This window comes from Bubalus bubalis, chromosome 15, assembly GCF_019923935.1.
Source record: "Bubalus bubalis isolate 160015118507 breed Murrah chromosome 15, NDDB_SH_1, whole genome shotgun sequence".
Lineage (NCBI taxonomy): Eukaryota > Metazoa > Chordata > Mammalia > Artiodactyla > Bovidae > Bubalus > Bubalus bubalis.
The window spans coordinates 73,613,601-73,631,045 of record NC_059171.1 but is presented as its reverse complement, the minus strand read 5'-3'; the positions used below and the strand labels follow the sequence as shown (position 1 = coordinate 73,631,045).

At 52.5% G+C, this 17,445-nt stretch overlaps 1 protein-coding gene across 1 annotated transcript in view; it reads right to left on the bottom strand.

The window, feature by feature from the left end:
- The window catches only part of TG (thyroglobulin), a 237,052-nt gene that overhangs the window by 193,405 nt on the left and 26,202 nt on the right, over window positions 1-17,445 (bottom strand). The window contains exons 13-20 of the mRNA XM_006079344.4: window positions 16,763-16,840; window positions 16,103-16,215; window positions 13,799-13,901; window positions 12,552-12,752; window positions 8,692-8,904; window positions 7,085-7,239; window positions 5,657-5,813; window positions 3,511-3,735 (exon numbers count right to left, since the gene is read on the bottom strand). Of these exons, the coding sequence (XP_006079406.4) occupies window positions 3,511-3,735; window positions 5,657-5,813; window positions 7,085-7,239; window positions 8,692-8,904; window positions 12,552-12,752; window positions 13,799-13,901; window positions 16,103-16,215; window positions 16,763-16,840 (1,245 nt within the window). The remainder of the gene's footprint in view (window positions 1-3,510; window positions 3,736-5,656; window positions 5,814-7,084; window positions 7,240-8,691; window positions 8,905-12,551; window positions 12,753-13,798; window positions 13,902-16,102; window positions 16,216-16,762; window positions 16,841-17,445) is intronic.

The following is a 17,445-nucleotide window of genomic DNA, read 5'->3' as shown; positions in this document are numbered from 1 at the left end:
AGATATTACTGTCCCTGGTTTCCAGATGATTTCTAGTGAAGATGGGCAGTGTCCCAAGAACCCACACTGCGAAAGTGGTGGAACCATGGCTTGAACCTAGATCTGACTTCCAAGACTTCCAGCTTCCTGACACTGTCAATTGTACTCCCCCCACTGCTTTGTCCAGCCCATGGGATTAAAGATACTGGACTCTCTGGACCAGAGCAATGCAGAAACTCAGCAGAGGATGGATGTTGTCATGGATACTGGAGGAAACCCGGGGCTTTTGTGAATTCCATTCTGGACCTTTCTGAGCATTTGGAGTAAGGGGTGGGGATGAATGGCGTGCTCAACAGTTCCTTGTGAATCAGTAAAAAGCTGCCGCAGTTGACAAACAGAATGTAGGTTTATGTAGAACTAGGATGGGCAGACTGCAGCCTTTGGGCCAAATACTGCTCACCTGCTGTTTGGCAAATGAACTTTTACTTAGAACACAGCGTTTTTCTCCCCACTATGGATGACTTGAGTCCTCGAGACAGAAAGAGAATGGTTTGCAAAGCCTAAAAGACTTGCTTTGGCTCTTTACAGAGAAAGGTGGTCACCTCCTGGAGCAATTGCAGGCCCGGCCAGACCTTTCTCTCGGCCCCTTCCCCAGGCCCACCCTGGGGGTCCCACTCTCTGGAGCCTGGTCACCCCAGGCCAGGTTCTGATTCCCAGTCCCTCACTGCTCAACACCCACCAGGAAAGTCTGCCTGAACTCCTGGTTCAGCTTTTCCTCCCATCTCCTACTTGAGCAGGACTGTCTGTCCTGGGAGACAGGAAATGCTCATCTAATCATCAATCAAGGTCCCTAGAGAAAACCCAGGCCCCGATTCCAGGCCACCCCCTTTATTTTACAAGGAAATGGGGAACCGGCACTTGACAGGCCCCTCTTGCCATCTCCTGTTGCCCCACCTCTTGGCTGCGTGTTCCAGAGGGGGCACCCAAGGTCACTGAGCCTCAGAGGGGGCTCTCAGATCCCCTTATCAACACCACCTGGGGTGATCCTAAAAACACCCTCCTCCCAACACACACACACACACGCTCTCTCTCTCACATATACACACACTCTCACACATACACTCTCACACATACACACATTCACACACTCTCTCACACATACACACATTCACACACACTCTCATACATACACACACACAACACACTCATACATACACACATTCAGACACTCACACACACACACCCATATGTACACACTCTCACACACACACTCATACACGTAAACATACACAGACTCACACACTCTCTCACACACACATATACACACTCACACACTCACACACATTATCTCACACATACACACACTCACAATACACATGGTCAGATGTACACACACACTCTCTCATACACTCTCACACACACACACACACATACACACCCTCACACACACTCGAGTCTTTTCTTGGCAGTGGAGCCCAGGGCCCTTCACAGCGAGTCTGAGGACCCAGCGCCAGGTGCTGCAGAGACCCCCACTGCAGTGACCCTCTTCACCCCCCCTGGGGGTGGCACCATCCACACCTGCTTCTGCTTCTTGTTCTCTTTGTTTGGGCAGCTCTTCGAGGTGGAAGGATCATGAGGGCTGGTCCCGGAGGACCTAGGGTGACTCATCCACAGAGAACCAAACCCCTTCTTTGAGTCAGCCCTGCTCTAGGCACTGCAGACCCATGGCCTCCCCTCATCTGGCCTCCACCCCTTCACCTGTCCAGCGGGAGGATGACCTGCCACCGGGGGCAACTGTGATGGCCGAGTATTGGTGACGATGCCTCGTCAACTGCAAGATCCTCTGTAAACATTAGCAAGAAGCGTTGTCTCTGGTTTCTGTGCTGAGGTAGCAGCATGTGATATCCAGTGTGGAGCTTAGAACTTGGCATGGATTTCACGAGAGGAGAGGCCTTGTAGCTTTTGTGTGGCAACCAATATCAATAGTGGAAAAATAAATAAATGAGAAACATCTTCTCTCTCTTCAGCTCCATAAAAAAGCCTCTGTGTCTCACGTCATGTGGGAGGCAGCTTCTCACTGTGAGACCCTGGAAGCTTCGGTAGCAGATGGAACAATGGCCCCCAAAGAGGTCCACGTCCTAGTCCCTGGAAACTGTAAACACGTGAGGTCACGTGGCAAAGGGAGTCCAAGGTTGCAGATGGAAATAAGGTCGCTAGTCAACTAGCCTTAAAAGAGGGAGAGAGTGCTGGATTATCCAGCTGTGTGTAGTCACACATACAGCTGATTCACTTTGTTGTACAGCAGAAACTAGCACAACTCTACAAAGCAATTACACTCCAATAAAATAAACTAAAAAATAAATTTAAAGAAAAGAAATGAAAGAATGGACTTCCCTGGTCTTACAGTGCATAGGAATTCACCTGCCAACACGGGGACATGGGTTTGATCCTTGGTCTGGGAAGATTCCACATGCCAAGGAGCAACTAAGTCCGTGAGCCATGACTGCTGAAGGCTGTCTGTCCCAGAGCCCACACTGCACAACAAGAGAAGCCGCCATAGCAAGAAGCCTGCACGCCGCAAGGAAGGGCTGCCCTCACCCGAGCAACCAGAGAAAGCCCATATGCAGCGACAAAGACCCAGCACAACCAAAGATAAATAAATAGATAGATAAAAAATTTAAACAACCATTACTTTGAAAAAAAGAAGCAAGAGAAGCGTCCAAGGGAGCTGTGATGGCAGAGGAACGGCCTAAGAACTACAGCACTTCCAGCTTTGAAGATGAAGGAAGGAAGCCAAGGGCCGAGAAACGTGGGCACCTTCTAGAAGCTGGAAAACAACGCAGGAAACTGATTCCCTCCCAGGGTCTCCGGCAGGAATGCAGCCGGACGACACCTGGATTTGGCCCATGTGAGAATTCAAACCACAGAACAGCAGCATATAAGCAGGTGGTGTTTTAAACCGCGATGCTTGCAGCCATGTGTTATAGCAGCGACAGGAAAGGCACAGAGCTCCCATTCAGGGAGCCGGCAGGCACGGGTCAGTGAGGGTGCTTCCAAGGCTGCTCATGTGTCAGGCCAAGAACAGCCCCGTGACCTCCACCAGGACTCCCTGCCCCGGAGCCACCATGCCCTGGGCTGATCGCTGGCCATCCGGGGCTGGTGGTGAGAAAGGTCCTGCTGTAGCCAGACTGGGGTAAGTCACAGAGCATGCGCAGGGTGGACGCCGGCCTTCTCCACAAACGCAGCGCAGCCCAGGCTGCGGGTCTGTGCTCGGCAGGGGCGAAGCGGACGGATAACCCCAAACACGGGGCTGCTTCCTTCTGCCATGCTGCTCCCCGTTTTAGCTACTACCTGGTGGGCGATAACTACATGCCCACACTCACAGCTGGACATCTGAAATGTTTCCACTGAACGAATAAATAAGGGGTTCCCCACTCTGCATGTCGGAATAACCTCCCTCAGAGCTCTGTGGCCATCCCCCCAACTGGCACGGCCCAGTAACAGTGGTCCAGGGAGACAGGAGGCACCTACCACACCCCAGTGCATCCTGACTGGCATTGCTGGTGGTCACAACTCGGCCGAATCCTTCCAGGCACCCAAACTGTGTTCTGGGAGAGGTGCCAAAGCGGTCCCCTTGGAGGAAGCGGATGGAGGTGTCTGCTGAGAACGTCTTGGAATCTAGATGAAGCTGGAATGTTCCGCTCTGAATCAGATCTGCAAAGCGCCCAGCGAGATTCTTGCCTGCCAAGGCCTCCTCTGCAAGACAAGAGGAGACAGGGTGTCACCTCACTGTTCCTGCTGGGGTTGGTCCAGGTGCAGAGCTTCCAGAATGTCCACGTTGAAAAGATACACAGGTCTTACCCAGTGTCTCAATTTACAGACGGAGAAACTGAGGTTCAGAAAAGGGGCTTGATTGACCCAAAGTCACACAGAACCAGAAGCGCATATAGGACTCCAATCCAGGTCTCCAGCTCATGCTATTTCTGCGACAGCAGCGTGACCCTCAGTGCTTCCCAGGTGGTGCTAATGGGACAAAACCTGACTGCCAATGCAGGAGGCATGAGACTTTAGGGTTCAGTCCCTGGGTTGGGAAGATCTCCTGGAGGACGGAATGGCAACCCACTCCAGTATCCTTGCCTGGAGAATCCCATGGACAGAAGAGCCTGGTGGGCTATAGTCCACAGGGTCACAAATAATCAGACACGACTGAAGTGACTTTGCAAGCACACATGCAATGTGACCCTCGCTGGTAGAGAATATCAGGACCCCAGTCACTCATCTAACATGCATTATCCAGGTATACAGCTGTCTCAGCCTTTGCCAAGCCACCATCTCTGAGCCTCAGTTTCCCCATCTGAAAAATGGGCTGGGAAGTCCCCTTTTGAGGTTGGTGGGGATTACAAAACAGGACGTGATGGGGCCGCTCGAAGGGAAAGTGGAGCCTCCACCTCAACGTTCAGCTTAAAGCTGGCAACATTCCAGCTGTGGAACTACGAGGGTTTCCTAGGAAGGAAGCAGGTGGGCAAGCCCCACACCTGGAGCTGGGACACCCCAGCACACAACGAACATCCCCGCTACGACGGCTACTGTGAAGGAAACCCCAGGCCATGGATGCCAGGAATAAACATCACATCCATCTGCAGCTTCAAACACACTGAAATTGTGCAGCCTGTTGCCAGAGAACAACAAAAAGGGGCTCTTAATTCATAATGCTGGGGTTTCTCTGGCAGCTCAGCGGTAAATAATCCGCCTACCAATGCAGAGACGTAAGAGATGTAGGTTCAATCCCTGGGTCGGGAAGATCCCCTGGAGAAGGACATGGCAACCCGCTCCAGTATTCTTCCTGGAGAATCCCATGGACAAAGGAGTCTGGAGGGCTACAGTCCACAGGGTCACAAATGAGTCTGACATGACTTATAGAGTAAATAACAACAACAGAATTCATAATGCTTTGGGGAGGAGTGGTATTAATAATTACTGTCACAAGCTCTGCAGAATGGCTGAGATACAGCCTGCCTCCTGGGTTACATTCTGGTCTCTTCTTCGACTTCTCCCTCATAGAGCAGCGGTCAAGCTCCACCCAGGCCTGACCCTGGGTGTTTGGCCACAAGATAGTGCAGGAGAAATAGGAGAAGTTCTCACCCTCTAGTCAGAAGACCATGGGTTGTGTCCCACCCTGGCTCAGAATAACAATCATGAAGTCCACGCTACTCCCTCTTAAGTCTTTCTATTCTCAATTCATCCATACCATCACTGCACAGTTCCAAATAGTGTACTGATGGATGTAAACAGTGTCAGTGGTCTGAGAAGTTCTCTGATTGGAAGTAGAATGAGCAAAAATTATAAACCAACAAGGACTCCCTCACCCTACCTCATTGTCCCCTTCCTCACATGTGTCTTCCTTCTCTGTGCCCAGAAAACCAAGAGAAGAATTAGAAAACATTCTCAAAAGTAGTCAGAGGGTATTATTATATTTAGCACTAGTCAGCCATGGGCCAGAACTCTATTGCTTTTTATAAACTTCTCAGTAACCAGCTCCACCCACGGGCCAGGCACGTGGTGGGCTCTCTGGCCCCACAGGGAGGCGCTGGGGCCGCACTGGCTCCATCCGATGGACGGAGACACTGAGACCCAAGGAGTCTGCATGGTCTCAGGGCAGCAGTGTAAGAAAACATACCAACGTCCCGCAGGTCTGGGAGAGAGGCGGGGGGTGCATCTGCAAGCCGCAGTTTCCACGTGATGTTGACTCCTAACCGCTCCCTGCTCAGACACTCCACCTTCACCGAGGAGTCGTCACACACAGGGATGGAGACAGGGGTTCCTGCCATCTTCACCTGCATGGAGATGCAGACGGGAGTTCAGGAACATGAAGCCAGGAGCCAGCTTTGCCGAGCCTACGCCGGGCACCGAAACTGGCTTATCGTACTGTTGGAGGAGGTTCCGGAGAGAACAAGACTGCCCCTAGACCTGGGAGCTGGCCCTGAGGCAGTTGGAACTCCTGGGCCCTCCCCTGTCCTTCGAAAGGCTGCTCTGCACCCCCACAGCCTTGCGGGAGCCATTTGGGAGGGCACAGCCTTGAGAGAGCCGGAAACTGAGGTTCTGGGTCCAGAGAGGTTGAATCACCTGCCTTTGTCACACAGCTTGTAGACAGAGGTGTTAAGTGGCATTAAGAGCCAATGTACATGGGGAAAGGATCAAAAAGCAGTAGATACATGTACATGTGAAAATAAGATAGACTACAAAAAATATACTTAGAAAAAAATGTAAAGATTCTCAGAAAATAATAAAAAGGGCACGCGCGTGCACACACACACACACAGATAAAGAAAGCTCAGACACTCCAAATTCATGGGGCCATAATTCACTGGAGAAACAATTTCTGCCGACTGCCCAAGTCCTCGCAAGACCCACACCCAGCAGGACACGACCCTCCCTCCCGGGAAGCACCCACTGGCTCCTCCAGTGTGACCACGCAGCCTGGCTTCTTGCCCCACCTAAGGACGCCCCACAGTGCCCGCTGACCATCTGCAGGGCAGGGTGGGAGGATGCATGGTGGTAGGGCCCGGTTAACTCGAGGGCAGCACCAGGCAGGGCCTCTCTGTGCACTCTTTGCATCGTGCTCTTTCAAAGGCAACAGCCAGGAGCTTCTGTGTGGAGTCCTGGGGGTGTCAGTTTATCAGAAGCTGGGGCATCAGAGGTGAATGAGAAGGTGAATGAGAAGGTGCTATGTAAAAGCAGGGGATTCTGTGGCTCTACCATTTCTCAGTTGTGTGACTGCCCAACTATTTTAACTCATCACAAAACGGTAATAATAATAGGGTCCCCGTGAGGTCTGCATTAGCTATGCCATGCCAAGGGGTGCAGAGTGCCTGGCACAGTCTAAGTGCTCGGCACACATTTGGAGTGGCATCTGTGCGCAGACAGAATGGCCAGTGAGACCAATCCCACCTCTACCTCTGTGTCATTAGCCTTGTCTGAGCTGCTTTCTCATCCTAAGTCTCAGTGGGTGAAATGAATGAGGGTTGAACTGCAGGTTCATTTGAGCCCTGAGGTTCTCTGCCCAAAGACCCTGAGCTCAGTCCGAGCCCCGCTTGTGGGCACATACCTGGATCTGACAGAAGCCATGGGCCGTGAGCTCATCTAACAGGAAGACCTGGAACGCCAGCAGCAAGCCCGAGTAGTCGGCACTGCACACCTTGCCCGGAGGGAGCAGGAGCTGGAACTGCGCTTGGGTCTGGAGAGTCTGCCAGAACTGGGGCCCTGCGGGCGAGCACCAGAGGTCAGCAGACAAGGGCAAAGAGCTATGGGGTTCTTTTGGTTTTTTTTTCTCTGCAAAAACAAACCCTTCTTCATTTTACTTGGAGTCCACAAGTGCTGCCATCTTGCATTGTCAGCCTCTGGGTCTAGCTACTTTCCAGCACGCCAGCTTGTCTCTGAAATCACTTAGCACCCTCACAGCAAGCTCAGTCCTGCCTCAGCCTCTAAACCCAGGCTGAGATCCTGGACATTCTTCTTGGAAAATCTTCCATAATACCTTGCACTCAAACAGGGCCATGACACCTGCTTTGGCCAGTTGAGAGTAGATACCGCAGCCTATGTGCAAGACTAAAGTTGTGCAGTCTGCAACCTACACAAACGTACACAGCAAGCCTGCACTCCATTTTAGGAGTTCAGGACCCACACCTCTCTTCCCCCAAGTCCCTTACTCATGACAAGTCTAGCTCTGATTTCTAGCTACTCAGTCACCATCAGGGGGACAAGTCACTTATTTGTCCAAAACACATTCTGAACTTTTTTCTGGATAGCATTCTCTATTTCAGAATGCTTTGTGACAAATTTGTGTCCTTTGCTCCCCTGCCGGCCACCCAGAGCCTTGTGACAGTCAGTCCCAGAATCTGGGTCTCTCTCCTGAAAGCCCCTCCTGTTGCCCTGGGTGGACCTAGCACTGGTCCCTGTGCTGACCCTGCCCTGCCTGGCTGTGAGTAAGTACAGCCAGCCTTTGCCTAGGCGGACGCAGTCAGAGTTTGGTGTCGCGTCACAGCCACGAGCATGTGAAAGTGGGTTCGCTGTGAGAGCAGGAAAAAGGAGCTGCCCATATTTAAATACAGCCCAAGTCCACGGTGATCAGAATAGATGCCATAGCCTGGAGCTACGGATGGACTCGGGGGAGGTGGGGAGGGGAGAGGCTGGGGGGAGGCGGGGAGGGGAGAGGCTGGGGGCAGGCGGGGAGGGGAGAGGCTGGGGGCAGGCGGGGAGGGGAGAGGCTGGGGGCAGGCGGGGAGGGGAGAGGCTGGGGGCAGGCGGGGAGGGGAGAGGCTGGGGGCAGGCGGGGAGGGGAGAGGCTGGTGTGGCAGTGTCACTGTGACCCCAGGAGCCAGATCAGCAGCTCTAGCTTGTCAGCATCATAGTAAGCAACATGGCCACTTAAGCATCTACACCTTGAGAACAGTCTTGTATCCAGGACTTCCCATGGGAGCCAGAAACAATGGAATGTGTCTCAGGGAGCAGATTGCTCCAGAGAAGCCACAAATAAAGCTTTGCCCCAGGGGCCTGGGAAACACACTTGATCATTCTAGAAGAAAATGCTGCATTGAGCGCTCTGTTCTGCTCTGATGCCACACGCTACCCTCAGGTGGGGAAAATGAAGGCCTCGGCCCCAAGCCCTGGGGGTGGGGAGCAGGACTCCAGGCGGACCTTTCTAGGGCCACTCACGTTGGCAGGCGCGGGGCTGGGGCGGCCGGGACTCCCAGCGTCTCCTCTGCACGCTGCACAGCAGCGTCTCCGGTGGGAAGGCACTCCGGTAGCCCTGGCCGCACCGTAGTTGGCACTGCTGCCCGGCGGCTGCGCCCAGGCCTGAGGCGCGTTCACACAGGATAGCCCCGCCAGCCACGTCTGCCACGCTGAAGGGCAGCGGGCACTGCGGACCTGGGGGGAGGAAAGGGGCGCCTGTGGGTACCTACCCGGCATCAACACTGAGCACCTCCACCTCCCATTTCTGCTCATGAGCACGAGGTCCCCCTCACCCTCCCTTCCCTCAGGCCAGCCTGGGCCCACCCACTCCCTCTTCACCCTCCTGTTGGCTAATCCCATTCTCTCTCATTTTAACAGACACCCTTGGGTCAGGGAAGATCCCCTGGAGAAGGGAACGCTACCCACCCCAGTATTCTTGCCTGGAGAACTCTACGGACAGAGGAGATGGGCGGGCTACAGTCCATGGGGTCACCAAGAGTCAGACATGACAGAGTGACTAACACTTTGATAGCACTTTTGAGCAGAAAAGGAAATGGAAATGGCAAGCCACTCCAGTATTCTTGCCTGGAAAATCCCATGGACAGAGGAGCCTGACAGGCTACAGTTCATGGGGTCACAAAGAGTCAGACACGACTGAGCGACTTCACTGCAACTTCAACTTCACTTTGAGCAGAGATGACTCTCACATCTTCAACTCCACTCAGGCCCTCTGGAGCACCTTCCCATCTCTAAGTCCAGTTCCCACCCAGTCTCCTCCACCTCAGAGCCAACAGGGCCAGGCTCAGCGTCTGCTGCCCACGCCTTCCCACGCCTGCTCCAGCTTCAGCAATCCCAGCTTGAAACCTGGTGCCTTTAGGCAGAAACATGGCAGCCAACCCAGAGGGCCCCACTGCCTCTGCCCACCAGCTCAGCTGTGGCTCACAGCTTCTTGACTTCTCTTCATCCCCACCATATATCCTTCATTTAGACATGTGTCATCTCCCTGAACGGCCACTGAAGCTTCCTCACAGCTCCGTGTGTTTGGGCCTCACCCCCTGCCCTCTGCTCCCATGTTCAATCCACTCCCCCCGCCAGCAGAGAAATGTATGGAGCTGGACTTGGTTCTCAAGTCTCCCGAGTGCCTGCTGGCCTGACTTCCTCTCTGCTCTGGTCTCCTCTCCAGCCTCGCTTTGCCCCAGGGCAGAGTTGCTATTTCCCAACTATATGTATTGTACAGCCCATGACCTTCCTTTTCCTATCTGCTTATCTGCCTAGAAGATTTCTTTTTGGGTCGTCAGTTATCAGTTCAACCGCTTTAACTTTCTAACAATTTTCACGGTTCTTCTAGGCTTGCTTTAGCCACCTTTATCCAAGCCTTCAGGCCCCCTGGAGTAGACTGCCTTGTGAACAATTATACAAGACTATCTGCATTCCAGTCTCCCCGCTGGACTGAGCCACAGAAGGGGAGAGGATGTCTCTCCTCTGTTTACCCAGGGCCCAAGGCTGACCTGGACCACAAGCTCCAGGAGTGTGTGTTAAATCAATAGATAATGAGTAAATTAAAAAACAGACATGGTCAGTGACAATTTCATACCTGGCTAAAGATAGTTAATTATCTGACTCTAGAGCACAGCCTTGCTGCCTATACATATCTGGCTTTAAAGCTTGCAAGCCTCGCATGACTCACGGTTACCTGGGGTCCTCAGATGGAAAATGACTCACTTGGGTTTTCAGGGTGCAGCCTGGGCCCCTGTCTAATAAGGACAATGGCCCCTGGACAAGACTGTGTGCTGGTATTTGCAGTGGGCTCATGGAGTTGGCTCTTAGCCACCAGGCTAAGCAGTTTACAGAGACTATTTGAATTAACCCTAACAATGGTGATAAGAAATAGCTATGATTCCCCCTCCCCATGCCCACAAGTTACATATTGGGAACTTGAGATTAAGGGACTCACCCAGGGTTACCCAGAAAGGGTGTTGGCAGAGCTGACACTTGAGTCTATCTGTCTGACCCCGTCATCTGAGCTTTCTCCCCACACTCTGTAGCAAGTCAGCAGGAAGAAGCTTTGGGGAACTCAAAGTGCTTGCTGTTCCACTTGCTAGCTGGGTGGCTTTCAACACATTAATGACCCTTTGTGAGTCCCAGTTTTGCCATCTATAAAATGGAAAGTAGGACTCTTCTATCTATTTACCTGCATCCCTGGGGGGGGGGGCAAAAATGGGGCGTATGATGTGACAAGCACATTTTAGTAGGTGAATCTCTGCACAGGTGAGCTACGATCATGGAATCCTGGCAGGGCCAAGACACAGGGGGTCTTTCAGACCCCAGAAGAGCTGTGCTCCCAGACCTGTTCCTGCAGGACACTCAGCAGTCTGTTCCTTGGGTCCCAACAGTGCAGACCACTCTTCGATGTCCTGTAAGTTCAATGCGTCTGATGCTAAGGCTGACACTCATTGCTCTCGGCAACACCCAGCAAGGGGCTCTTCTCATAAACACCCATCAAGCACCTGCTATGTTCCCTGCATGGTGGCAGTGGCTGAGCGTTTTGAACAGAACCCATAGAGACTGGGAGACTCAAGGTCTTGGGAGAAAAGGCGTGTAGTGAGAGCCCTGGGCACGCACCGCAGGTTTGAGGAAGGAGACAGAGCCCCGCAAAGAGAGCATTGACTCTTCCTTCCCACCGTTTTTTTGAAGACTCCCCTCTCTCTTTACAAATATAAATATCACTCTACAAATGTAAAAATTCTCTTTACACATAGAAATCACTAGACTTAATTAAATATGTCTGCACTTCCAAAATGTTCCCTAGAGACTGCAAATGTTAAAAAATAATAATAATAATAAGGCAACAAAACAGTAAGAACAACAGAAGAAAGGCAACTGCCATAAAATTAGTCATTTTGTGCAGCATTTCTCAACTGTGCCAGACCCAACATCCCAACTGGTAATAAATATTTCGCAATGTCTTCATTTACTGCTCTGGAACAAAAGTCACAGATAATGTAACCTACTTGTGCACACACATTTTAAAATGACTACAGTGTCCTGTGACTTGAGAACACAGGAAAAAGTAAAGGTAAGTAATTGATAATTCAATAATATGTTTAATAAGTAATAATGTATTTCAATATTATATATTCATGTACAGTTCAATATTTTATACCCAAATGATCTTTTAAAGTAGAAACAAAAATAGATAAATCAACACCTCCACTGATTCCTGAAGCTCCCCGGCTGGGATGGACCCCTCTGAGGTCCCCCCACTGAGATCCTGCCGTCTGGACCCTCCTCCCCACTTGAGGATGGGGAGACCAAGACCTGGCACCCCCCAGGAGGCCAGCACCCAAGCTTCACTGGCTCGGGAGATTGCCACAAGGGCTCGCCTTGGTTTGAGCTCCTGAATATTCACTGGAAGGGCTGATGCTGAAGCTGAAGCTCCAATACTTTGGCCACCTGATGCGAAGAACTGACTCATTGGAAAAGACCCTGATGCTGGGAAAGACTGAAGGCAGGAGGAGAAGGGGACGACAGAGGATGAGACAGTTGGATGGCATCACTGACTCAATGGACATGAGTTTGAGTAAACTCCAGGAGTTGGCGATGGACAGGGAAGCCTGCTGTGCTGCAGTCCATGGGGTTGCAAAGAGTCGGACAGCACTGAGCGACTGAACTGAACTGAGACAGAGTTTCAACGTCACGGGGTCAACTGCAATCCCTCACACAGATCCCTTGTCTCCCCTCCTTCCCTCACTGTCCTGACACCTTTGGTGACCCCTTCACCCCAGCCAGGGCCAAAGAAGGGATGATAGGACCCCCACCAGCCCGGGGGCATCACCACTTACTCTCACAGGCTGGCTGGCTCCCGGCCACGCGGGTCCCGGGTACCTCCTCTCCACTGCCCAGGACGCACCAGCAGCTGCCCTGGGCCGGGTCGCACTGCACTGGGGAGAAGCCTCCATCCTCTGCCGTGCAGGCCGGGCTGTAGCCGGGGCTGGTTCTCCTGGAGGGGACTCCACTCTGGAGCACTTCACAGAGGCTCGGGCCTTGACGCAAAGACAAACCACATGTGTTCTCTGCCTGCATGGCTGTCACAGCCCTGGTGACCACCCACCACCCACTGCCACCTGCCTACAGGGCCCCTGGGGTCTGGGGCGGCCTCCCTACTAGGGTGTTGCACTCAGACACTCAGCTTTGTACTCCCCTCTCCACTCCATGCACGTGCACACACACACACACACACACACACACACACACACATTGCCTGTCTTCAAGGAGCTTAGAATCTTAGAGGATACTTAACAAGTAAGTGAGCAACTGCAGTTGAGATGCTAAGGATGATAATGGGGTGTGCAGGGCAGTTTACGAGCCCATAGGGCAGGAGTGAGCTCTGCTGGGAAAGACAGAGAGGCCTACAAGCCTTCTTTGAGGGACTGATGGGTGGACGGAGTAAGAGTTAGCCAGCTGGGGTTGTGGGTTTGCAAAGGCTGCACCAGACCATAAAGGCCCAAGGAAAAGAGTGACTACCTGCTTGAAAAGCCTGATTATAGTTTACTATTCCTGGACCTGATGCTGAGATGGAGAAATAAGAGAAGCCCAAGAAGATACAGGAGCCTACACAGAGAGGTCCAGAAACCTCAGCAAGGAGCCTGGGCCTGAGGACCACAGGGAGCATTGATGGGCTCCAGGCAGAGGACAGCCACACATGTGCCCTTTAGAGACACCGTCTTAACCTCACTGTGGAAAGCAGATTGCTGGACCAGGCTGGAGGACGAGGGGCCAGGCAAGAGCCCCGGTATCAGGGCTGCACAGCGGACTGCATGAAGGCAGCGGTGCCCACTCTAATAGAGACCAGTGCTGGTTTGTGCCTCTAGTTACCCCAAACCCTGCTATATGTATTACTCCCAAGAACCCACTGAGGTGGGGGAATCGTGCCCCTATTTCATAGGTGAGAAAACTGAGGCGCAGTGGGGTTAGAGGCTTTCACAGCTCTGGAATGGCCAAGCTGGGACGTGAAGCCAGCTCTTGGGGCTCCGTACCTCATGCTCACGGGGTGGGGGCTGGAGAGTGATGCGGAAGGGCCAGTACTCACACTGGGCGCTGCTGTTTTTGCCAGGGGGCACGCCCTCTCCTGAGGCCGGATCCACACACCAGGTGCCAGCCTCCGACACCTGCAGCCTGGCAAACTCTCCTGTCTGAGACAAAACCGAGGTGGTGTCACCCAGCAAAGATGCTTCTGTAAACTGATAAGTCAGGAGCCAGACATCAAGGATATTTCTCCCGAAACTACTGGCGATGGCTTTTCCAGACTTTGGGGAGGGGCTGGACGGGGCTGTCCTGTTCGAGACCCTTTACGTACGTTGTCTGAATTCATGGCTGTAACATCCGCATGAGACAAGAACTGCAGTGCACCCATTTTTAGAGTGGGGAAAACAGGCTCACTCAGAGAGAGAAAGTGATACAGCACCATCCAGCTGGGAGTGGCTGACCCAGGCTGGGCCCAAGCCTGCCCAGCCCCAGAGCCCAGCTACTGTCTTGAAAGCATCCCCCTAGTTTCAGAAACGATTTTCAACCTGCATCCCTTGGAGAAAAGGGGTCTGTAACAGAAAAGAAAGACAAGGGAGGAGGCAGTCCCCTGCCTTTGCCCAGGGCCCATCTCTCCTCGGCCAGCTGGGGATGCTGGGCAAGCTCCTCCAGTTCACTGGGGCAAGTTTCCTCATCTAAAAAGAGTGGAGATGGGACCAGATGGACCCATGCACTCCTGGAGAAGACCGTGTCCTCTCTCCTGTGTGTGCAGCTGCAGGCAGAAGGGAGGCCAGTTTTTCCAAGCTCCCTGGGACCACTGAGGGTTTCCTTGAACTTTCCGAGGCCACTTGTTCGTTCTATACTCTGCTGTGCCATTTTCACAGATGATAAATGACCATCTTAACGACACCCGACATTTACAGAGACCATAATCAGGAGGCCCCCAGGGTGTCCTTCCGGTCCCTGATGTAGGTAGAGAGCCTACGTCCCCCTTCTACTCAGCGAGACCCAGGGAAATCAGATGAGGTGCCCCCAGGTGCATGGCTTTCAAGCCGCACAGGTAGGATGCAAACCCAAGCAAAGGTTTGGGAAAATATGGGAGTGTGAAGATCTACAACTGAGAACACACTAGCTGCTAACATGACTTCTGCTGAGGAGCCGGTCCAACACACAGCCATCCAGTGTGGGCACTGGGCATCTTGGGTCCTGCTTCCTGGCACTTGGGTCCTTCCAGGAGCCAGCCTGGAGAACCACACGATCGGAGGTTCTCTGGGAGCTGGTCTGAATCACTTTTCCCTCTGTCAGAACTATGCTTCCTGCCTCTCCTTCTCCACAGGTGGGCTTGCAGGCTCTGATGATGGAGCAGACTCTCATTTCAGGGGTAGGGAGCTGCCAGCCAAGACAAAAGACTAGATCTGCTAATTTCTCTACAAAATTCTTCCGTAATCAGGGTCCATGTTTATAGCACCAAACAGTATGAATAACAGTGAGGAACAGTAACAAGGAAACTTTTGCTCAGTAATCTGCATTTTATGAACCTCTGCACTGCTGATTTCATCTAACTTCCTTGGAGCCTCTGCGAGCCCAGCAGAGTGGGGGTGGTGTTCCTATCACCCCTACTTCAGGGTACGGGGCCTGAGCCACAGGGAGTTCCATCAGCTGGTACCTGAGTGGTTGGTTCCAGCAAGAAGTCTCTCTCTAAGAGCTTTCACATCAGTCACTGCCCTAAATCATGACCACCAGGGAGCTGGAGAGGGAAATATTACAGTCTTCCATTTATGTTGAGAAGCTGAACTATGATGAGCACGTTGACGTGGCCACATGGTTTATGTATGTGTATATTATTCTTCAAAGGGTTTTCACTAAAGGTTATTTCCTAAAAGCCTCAAAACAGTCCTAGCGCTAGGGAAGATTAAAATGTGGCCTGATCTTAGGATAACACAAAGCCCAGAGAAGCACAGAGACGGTAGATAAATTGCCCAAGGTCATACAGCTTGGGCCTCCAGGTGGCTCAGTGTTAAAGGATCTGCCTGCCAATGCAGGACATGCAAGAGACGTGGGTTTGATACCTGGCTCAGGAAGATCCCCTGGAGGAGGAAGTGGTAACCTACTCCAGTATTCTTGCTTGGAAAATTCCACGGACAGAGAGTCCTGGCGGGCTACAGTCCATGGGGTCATAAAAGAGTCAAACACGACTGATCAGCTAAACATCACCACCACCACATAGCTTGGATCAGCCAGGGCTGGGACAAAACCCGAGGCCTAGAATTCCTTGTGAGTTTTCAATTAAAACAAGTTTATTGAAAACTAGAAAATTCGCCATCCAGAAAGTTCTGGCTTCTGGAACCTTCTTGGGCCTTCAGAGACTTACCTCTAAGCAGGTCGGGATGAACAGGTCTTTAGGAGATGGTTCTGCTTGGACACCAGCCTGTTTCCAGCTGGAAAGCAGCCCACTGGCTCGCGATCTCTCGCAGCTGGTGGGGCCTGGGTGGGGAGAGAGGGGAGCTCTCTACAGGCTGGCCGCAGGCGCTGAGGGCAGGTGGGGAGCCCAGGCTGGCCCCGAGTGTTGGAGCCATGCATCTGGGTGGGTGGAGGTGCCTTATGCAGAGAGCTGGGACCCCAGAGAAGCAGGCTGAGGGTCGGGGACAGAGACCCACATGGGACATTTCATCTCTGAGACATAAAGTGAGTGCTTGATTACATGGGTCCAGACTCAGAAGAGAGGTTGGACTATGGACCAGACATGAGGTCATTGTAGAAAACACAGAAATAGATGAAACTTCCCAGGAAGCAGGTGTCGGGAGGTGGACCTGGGGCTCCTTGCCCACACCCAGCTCCCTCCCTCCACCTGGGAAATGAGGAGCACCATTAGGAACTACAACCAAGGTCAGGGAACTCTTCCAGGCCTGGGGACTTGGGGGTGTGTGGTCTGCCTGCTCTCGGGGGTTGATCTGAAGCGCTGGCCCACGGAGCCTCCCCAGGCAGGGCGCCCACTAGAAGGCCCGCTGGCCGGTCCGGAGGCCCCACTTACACTGCGGGATCTGCCGGGAGCGGGCAGTCAGCGAGGCGGGGACGTACTCTCCCTTCCCGTCCACACACCAGCAGTGCCCTGGAAAAAAGCCCCAGCCAGAAGTTCAGGAAGTGCCCAAGGGCCCTGCCCTGAGGGTCCTGCAATACACACTACCATATACAAAAGAGATAACAAATAAGCACTTGCTGTATAGCACAGGAAACTCTACTCAATACTCCATAGTGGCCTATATGGGAAAAGAATCTGAAAAAGAGTGGGTTTAGGTATAACCTACTCACTTTGTTGTACAGCAGAAACTACTGTAACATAGCATTACAAATCAACCATACTCTAATCAAAATTTTAAAAATTCCTAGCAGTGCCAATAAGTTCTCTCACCCAAACCCCTACCTGCCTGCTCTCCCTAACATGGTCCACAATCAGAGGCCCTAACACCCAGAAACCCCAACAGCTACCCACTTGATCTTCAGGCAGGTAGAAGGTTGCCACTCCCATTGTACAGATGAAACAATCAGATGGCAGAAGAATTAAGGGACTTGCCATCAGCTGCGGAAGAGAGGCCTAGAGTCCACTTTGCTTTGCCCTAATAGTGCAGGGCTCTTTCCTTTCTCTCTTTTTAGGGCTCTTTTCTCCACATGAAAAGGAGGGGTGTCCCTCAGCCTCCCCAGGGCGCCTGCCCGCCT